At 39.2% G+C, this 8,333-nt stretch overlaps 1 protein-coding gene across 3 annotated transcripts in view; it reads right to left on the bottom strand.

The window, feature by feature from the left end:
* Window positions 1–7,564: 7,564 nt before the first annotated feature.
* ZNF317 (zinc finger protein 317) overlaps window positions 7,565–8,333 on the bottom strand; it is a 12,926-nt gene continuing 12,157 nt past the window's right edge. For all 3 annotated transcript variants that reach the window (XM_010855503.1, XM_010855502.1, XM_010855504.1), the window contains one exon: window positions 7,565–8,333. In XM_010855503.1, coding sequence (XP_010853805.1) covers window positions 8,199–8,333 — 135 coding nt within the window. In that variant the 3' untranslated portion in view covers window positions 7,565–8,198.

Raw genomic sequence — 8,333 nt, 5'->3', positions numbered from 1 at the left:
TAGTCAAGGCTATGGTTTTTCCAGTGGTCATGTATGGATGTGAAAGTTGGACTGTGAAGAAGGCTGAGCGCCGAAGAATTGATGCTTTTGAACTGTGGTGTTGGAAAAGACTCTTGAGAGTCCCTTGGACTGCAAGGAGATCCAACCAGTCCATTCTAAAGGAGATCAGCCCTGGGATTTCTTTGGAAGGAATGATGCTAAAGCTGAAACTCCAGTACTTTAGCCACCTCATGCAAAGAGCTGACTCATTGGAAAAGACTCTGATGCTGGGAAGGATTGGGGGCAAGGAGAAGGGGACGACAGAGGATGAGATGGCTGGATGGCATCACTGACTCGATGGACGTGAGTCTGAGTGAACTCTGGGAGTTGGTGATGGACAGGGAGGCCTGGCATGCCACGATTCATGGGGTCGCAAAGAGTGGGACACGACTGAGAGACTGATCTGATCTGATCTCTCCTCTTAGATCTTTACTCCTTTAGGGACAGCATCATGTCTTTCTTCCCAAAGCCTAATCCAGTATAAGGCCCTTAATCAATATTCACTGGTTCTTTAGAGAGGAAAAAATTCAGAGTGGGTTGGAGTTACCCAGACATTACACAAGATAGAGCTGGTTTTTGTAGGAGAAGTCCCAAGAACTCAGGCCATAATGAGACATGAAGACTGAGTAAGAATATAATTAGAAGTCCCCTCCAGAGAGACTGTGTAAGGTAGCAGGTCTGTCCCAAGAACTGGCAGAAAAGTGCAATGAGATGCAAGAGCTCTGGGGCACTTAGTTGCAGGTGGGAATTCAGTTTCCTTCTGTCCTGTTAACTGACATGATGTTGGAACTGGGCTGATGGAGTAGCTGTGTTGGATTCCCAGGGCTCCTAATTAAAGAAACAGTCTTACATTAGTCAATGCTGAGAAAAAGTACTCTTCTCCCCTTGAGCCTGGCCTCTAGGGTACATTTATTTTTTCCTCCAAATCTAGGCAAGAGCTTGTCAGTAATTGCTATTCCTTCACTAGTGAGCTGAGGAAAACTTTTGATCTGCAGAACACTCAGCACCTTCACTCATCGATGCACAATTACTGACACCAAGCACCCAAAGACCTGCATGGAGCACTGCAAGTAGAAAGGATGCAGGAAAGGAGAAATGACCATCGAATGTGATGGTCATTTGTGATGACCATTGAATCAAAAAATATTTTTAAATCATATGACCACTTTACTGACCTCTATGCTAGATGAAATGAGCTATTCCCCAAAAATACAGATTACCAATGCTGACTCCATTCAGGTTAGAAAATTTAACACAGACTAACTTCCATAAAAGAAATAAACTTCCTAAGAAAATATACCACTAAAAAACAATTCAACCAGATGGTTCATAGGGAATTCTACCAAATTTTCCAAAAACCACATAGTCCTAATGCTGTACAAACTATTCCAGAGTACTGAAAAAGAGGAAAAAATTTCTAAGTCCTCTCATGAAGCAGCCATAATACTAAAACCCAAACCAGAAAGACAGTTCTAAGAAATCATGTATCAATTACTCATGAATGCCAATGCAAAATTCTCAACAAAATACTAGCAAACAATCCAACAACACATTAAGAAAATAATATACCATGGCCAATGAAATTCATTCTCGGGACACAAAATTTATTGAGTGTTGAAAATTTATTAATATATTAATAAATCAGAGGAAGAGAATCACAATCCTCCTCACAGATGTTCAGAAAAACTGACAAAATACAGTTCACATCTATGATAAAATATTTAAGAACATAGAATACCTTCTCAATATAATAAAATATTGATCCTTGAAAAACATGAGTTTGAATTGCAGGAGTCCACTTACATATGGATTTTTTTTCAAAAAAATACGTATTACAGTACCACACAATCTGCAACTGAATCCTTGGATGTGGAATCATGGATATGGAGGACCAAAAAAGTTATACACAGATTTTTTACTATGTGGAGTGTCAGTGTTCCTAACCCCCATGTTGTTCAAGGGTCAATTGTATACTTCATTCTAAAAGACATTTATCTTAATCAATGGAAAAACAGGGTATTACCCCTAGAACAATACAAAAATGCCCTCTATTATCATACTAGAGGTATTAGCCAATGCAACCACACAGGCAAAAAAAAATGAGAGGCTTAAGAACTGACAAACAGGGACTTCCCTGATGGTCCAATGGGCAAGCCTCCATGTTTCCAATGCAGAGGGCCTGGGTTTGATCCTTGGCTGGGGAACTAGATCTCATATGCATGCTGTAACCAAGAGTCTGCATGCTGAAACTAAGAGTTCAAAACCACAACTAAGAGCGCACAGCAAAAATAAATAAGTATTTTTTAAAAGACTGATAAACAAGCAAAGCTCACTCAATCTGTAGATGATACAGTAGTATGCCTGGAATATCCCAGAAAATAAATAATAAAATGAACTCAAAAAAATGAAAGAATTCAGTGAAGCAGCAAATTATAAAATCAAGATACAGTATTAGTAGCTCTCACATACAAAAGCTGTGAAGACATAATGGTTGAGAAATTTTAATTAACAATCTAAGATTAAATACTTAAGGAAAACCTAATGAGACTAGAATACTTGTAAAAGAAAATTTTTAAACATTCCTGAAAAACACTAAAGTAGACTTGAACAAATGGGAAAACATCCCTTGTTCTTGGATAAGACAACTTAACATTATAGAGATATTAATTCCCGACCAAGTTAACTTAAAAATTCAAGGCAATGCCAATAAAAATACCAACAAGCTAGTATTATGGAGATGGACAAGTTAACAAATAAGTACACATAACCTCCCCCAAACACACACACACAATACCTAGGAAAAAACTGAAAAAGACAAACCATGAGGAGAAACTAGTCCATCCAGATACCAAGACTCATTATAAAGTTTCTTTTTTATAATTTAAACACTGTGGCATGGTGTGTGAACAAACAGAACAGTAGAATAGAATTAAGCCTAAATTTAGACCCAGTGCCTATGGAATTCAGTATACGACAAAGGTGGAAAATTCCTGGGGTGAAGATGTACTTTTAAAATCAATGATGTTGGGTTAATAAGGAAAAAATAAAACAATCCTACTTTATACTCTAACACAAAAAATCAGTTCCAAGATACAGATCTAAATGTATACACAAAAACAATAAAACTTACAGAAAAAAATGTGGAATATCTTCTTGCCCTCAGGGTAGGTAAACGTTTCTTACACAAGAGGAGGATGCCATAAAGATTAGATGACATTAAAATTAAGAACTTATTTCATCAAAAGATAACAATTACAACACTGAAGAGACAAGTCAGAATGGGGAAAATTACTTGCAAAACATCCAGCCATAAGGCCCACATCTGGAATATATAAATCAGTACCAAAAAGGCAGGCAAATTTGGTATCATCTGATCCAATTCCATAAAAGAGCCTGTTGGAAAACTGTCTACAAACACTTTGGAAAACTGGCATCATGTGTGAAATATGCATCGCATATGACCCAGTGATATTAGTCCAGGATATAAACCCAACAGAAACTCACGCATTTATGCACTATCAGAAATATTAAAATATGCTCATAGCAGCATTATTTACAATAGCCTCAAACTGAGAAGTCAAATGTCCACCAACACAAACTGCTTAAATAAACTGGAATATTCAAACAATGGAACACAATAAAATGTACTACTATCTAGAGGAACTCAAAACAATATGGATCAGTTTCACAAAAATTTTGAGTAAATTAAGATAGATACTAAAGAACGTATACTGTTTGGCTCCATTTGTATAGGGTCCAAAAATAAAAATCCAAGCCATGTTGTCAGAGCCAGAATACCGGTCACTCGTGGGGAGTTAGGCAAGGTTTGTTATTTGGCGAGAAGGAGTTATCAGGAATGCTAAAACATGTAAAACATTTTTCTTGCCTGCTTACACAGATGAGTTCATGTGACAATTTATGGTACATGAGTTAAGGCTTCCCTGGTGGCTCAATGGCAAAAAAGCCTGTCTACCAATGTAGGAGACATGGGCTTGATCACTGGTTTAGAAAGATGCCCCAGAGAAAAAATGGCAACCCACTCCAGTATTCTTGCCTGGGAAATTGAAATCCCATGGGCAGAAGAGCCAGGCGGTTTACAGTCCCTTGGGGTGCAAAGAAGTCAGATATGACTTAGCAAGTAAACAACAAAGTACGAGTTAAACACTTTTCTGAAGTTCACCAATGCCTGTTTTAAATGATACCACACACAAAGCATTACACAGACACTTAGAAACACCTTTGGCATTAAGATAAACTGAACATGCACAGACCTTCAACCTAACAACTTCATACTCCTGGAATAACTCACCAACACTCCAGAAAGCATGTTATACATTTTCTTAGAACAGCATTGTTCATAATCGGGGAAAGTGGAAACAGTCCAGGAACTGTACATCAGCTGTTGTTAAACAAATTGTGGGATGATAAGGAACCACTTATCCGAAGTGAAAATGAAACTACAGCCATATGCAATATGACTCTCAAAATACCCTTGCTAGTTAGCCAAAAAGTTCATTTGGCTTTTTCCTAAGATCTTACAGAAAGACCCAAGTGAACTTTTCGGCCAACCCAATACTAATACTGTAATTTTATTTTCAAACTCTATAAACTTTTTATTTTGTATTGGGCTATAGGTGATTAACAACGTTGTGATAATTTTACATAAACAGTGAAGGGATTCAGCCATACATACACATGGATGCATTCTCCCCTGAACTCTCCTCCCATCCAAGCTGCCACATAACATTGAGCAGAGTTCCATGTGCTATACAGTAAGCCCTTGTTAGTTATCCATTTTAAATACAGCAACTGGACATCATTATACTTAACTTGAACTCTAACAGATTTCTGTTTTTGTATCCTATCCCTCTACTCAGCCAACCAACCCAGAAGCCAATATGATTCTTTAAAACAGAGATGGAATAGTTGTTACTTCTCTATACAGAACCCTCCACTGACCTTCTACAGAGAATAAAAGGCAAAGTCTTTCCAGTCGACCTACAAGATGCCTCCGTGAAAAGGATCCCAATCCAGCTCTGACCTTACCACCTTCTGTGACTCCTAAGCTTGCCAGATTTCAGCCACACTGGCCCTAGCAAGCAAAATTCTTTTTTCATGACCTCTGAACTGCCTCGGGTGCTCTTGCGCACATTAGAACGTGGCACACACTTGCAGGGAATTTACATCTCTGCTCTATAATGTCCCCTTAAGCAACAGGTTTCCCTATCCATAAAATAGATTTAATGAACCCCCACATCCCTGTCATCATCACCGTGCTTAAATTTGGGGGCACTGAACTGACTGCCGATATACCACATATTTATTCATTTGTTTATCACGTGCCTTCATCCCATGTAGAATGTGATCACCATAAAGGCAAAAATCCTGATTCATCGCTACAGACTCAGGGCACAGAACAGGGCCTGACATAAGAATGAACTTGAAACACGGGCACAGGGACCTCCCTGGTGGTCCAGTGGGTAAGACTTGTGTTCCCAAAGCAGGGGGCCCAGGTTCCATCCCTGGAACTAGAGTCCACATGATGCAACTAAAGATCCTGTATGCCCAACTAAGACCTGGCACAGCCAGATAAATAAATATTTAAAACAAATAAACAACAAAAAAGGCATTACAACTTGTTAATGAGCTGACTTAAAACAAGCAACATTAAACTTCCTTGCCTCAGATTGCCCATATGCAAAAGGGTGTTATTGGCAGTACCTATTTCTCAGGGCTTTTGTGAAAACCAATACACTTACTTCAACACAAGTCAAGAAATAATACTTAAGCACATCAGAGACATGAAATACAATTTTATAAAAACAGGGGTACAGGATTTTTGTTATTTAGTCACTAAGTCATGTCTGACTCTTTTGCGATCCCATGGACTGTAGTCTGCCAGGCTCCTCTGTCCATAAGATTTCCCAGGCAAGAATAACGAAGTGGGTTGCCACTTAATTCTTCACGGGATCTTCCCAACCCAGGGATGGAACCCAGGTCTCCTGCATTGCAGGTGGATTCTTTACCACTAAGCCACCGGGGATGCCCTTAAGGATTTTTAAAAACCCAAATCCAACAATTATAAGCAGATTATACCAACATGTATAGCAGCAGCTACCCAACCCCACTAATGACTTGATGCATGGGTTACAGACAACATCCAATCTGGTACAGAAGAACATTCCCACCACCAATAAAACAATTATTAAATAGATTAAACAATGAAATATCCAAAGCAGCTTAAACCAATAACCAGTTTTATTTTTTCTCATGTAATAGTAAGTATGGAAATAACAAATCCAGGGCTAGTGCAGACACTCAAAGAGGCCACCAAGGAAGCCAAGATTATTGTGATTTTTCTGCAGTAAACTGCCCCACCCCTCTTGCTTAGCCTGTGGCTTGCATCCTCATGGTCATAAGATGGATCTTTAACACTAGGTACTGGATCTCTTCTCAAGGTGAGAAGTAAGGGAAATAAAGTGGGGGGGGGGAGCGCACACAGAAAATGTAGAGAGGAATCCAGGTAAGACTTTTTCAAGCGCTTTCTCCAGTCTGTATCATGGCATCTGCTTTTTTTGTCAATGGCCAGGCTGTGGACATGGACTCTACTAGTTGCAAGAAAACTTGGAAGAGATTTTCTAAAATAGCATACCTTACTAATCAGAACTTGGATCTTTCTGATATGAAAGAAAAAGATACTGAAGATGCAACTACAAGTTTAGGTTACCTGTGGCTGGACAGGAGGCCAAAAACATTTCAAAGGACCAATTTGATGATGACATCCTGCTCTGATCACAACTTATTTGAATTAGATATTTGTAACAAACAGGTACTAAAAATACCCACAAGTTACACAGCACATGACACTATTCTAAACAAACAAACAAAAAACCCACTGTTTAAAATAAGTTGTCCAAAAGGAAATAAACACATATCACAAATGAAATTATAGTAGAATTACTATGTACAAACCTTCTGTGATGAGGCATGAGGGTTATTTGCAAGAGCATAACATTAAAATTAAAGACTGAAAAATTAATGAGCTGGGGTCCATTTTCGTGATAGAAGACTGACTGATAAGTGCAATTCCACATGTACTGAGAAATCCTAATGGGGAAAGAATTCTGATACACACACATGAGAAGGCTGTGGATGAAACTCCACAGAGGGATTGTCTGCAGTGTGGGTTCTCATGTGATTCCTAAAACAATTACACTGAGTATAGTTTTGAAGCTATAAATAGGAATTTCTCATAATGTGAGTACCCACGTGTTTCACAAAAATATGAGGAATTGTTGGTTAAAATTTCTCAACCTTAGCAGTACTGACATTCTGGGGCACATACTTTCTCCCTCTTGAGGAAAGCCCCTGTGCATTGTAGGATATTTAGCAGCATCCTTGGTGTCTTCCAAAACATGCCAATGGCAACCCCCCCTCCACTTTTAAAGACCAACTACGTCTCTAGATTTGCCAAATGTCCCCCAGGGAGCAAAATTATCCCCACTGCTGTAGATAAAGAATTGGCTTTTTTTTTTTTTTCTGTAAAGGGCCAGAGAGATGAGTATTTTAGGCTTTGTGGGCCAAAAGTGGTCTCCATCACATATTTTTCTTCTTTAAAAACACCACCACTATTCTAAACTTGCCAGCTGCATTAAAACAGACAGCTGGCTATAGCTTGCCAACCTGTTACTGGCTTCCCCATGGTCCTTATTTCATAGATTTTCCTCTTTAGTGTGATTTCTCTCATAAAGGATACAATCAGACCAGGAAAGGTTTGTCCAGTCATGGAATTTACAGAGATCCTCCAGGATGAGCTTGTTCTTGTGCCCAGAGGTACAAGATGGTACTAAAGTCATTCTGACATTAAATACCAGGTTAGGGGTTCCCTCTCAAAGTTCTCCTGTTTGTTGAGAGCTACATGTACACTGACGGCTTCCTCACACCTCAGATATACGTTTTCTCAACCACCTTGAGTTCTCATAGTTCCAATGTGACATGGAAAAATCCAAGTCTTTCCATAGTTTTTATACAAACTGGATTTCTCCCAAGTTAACAATTTATACCCAGTGAGATGAGTTCCTCAAAGCTTCCTGCCTTTCTGACACCTGTCAGGTTCCCTGCCAATCTGAGTTCTCATGTTTTTCTTTAAAAAAGATGTGTCATTGGAGTCTTTTCCACACCGATGACACAAAGAGCTTCTCACCCCGGTGAGTTTTCACATGGCTCCTGAGGGACGAATGGTCACTGAAGGCTTTCCCGCAGGCCAGGCACTCATAGGGCTTCTCCCCAGTGTG

This window comes from Bison bison, unplaced genomic scaffold (assembly GCF_000754665.1).
Source record: "Bison bison bison isolate TAMUID 2011002044 unplaced genomic scaffold, Bison_UMD1.0 scf7180017864365, whole genome shotgun sequence".
Taxonomy (NCBI): domain Eukaryota; kingdom Metazoa; phylum Chordata; class Mammalia; order Artiodactyla; family Bovidae; genus Bison; species Bison bison.
This window is presented reverse-complemented; position numbering and strand designations above follow the sequence as displayed.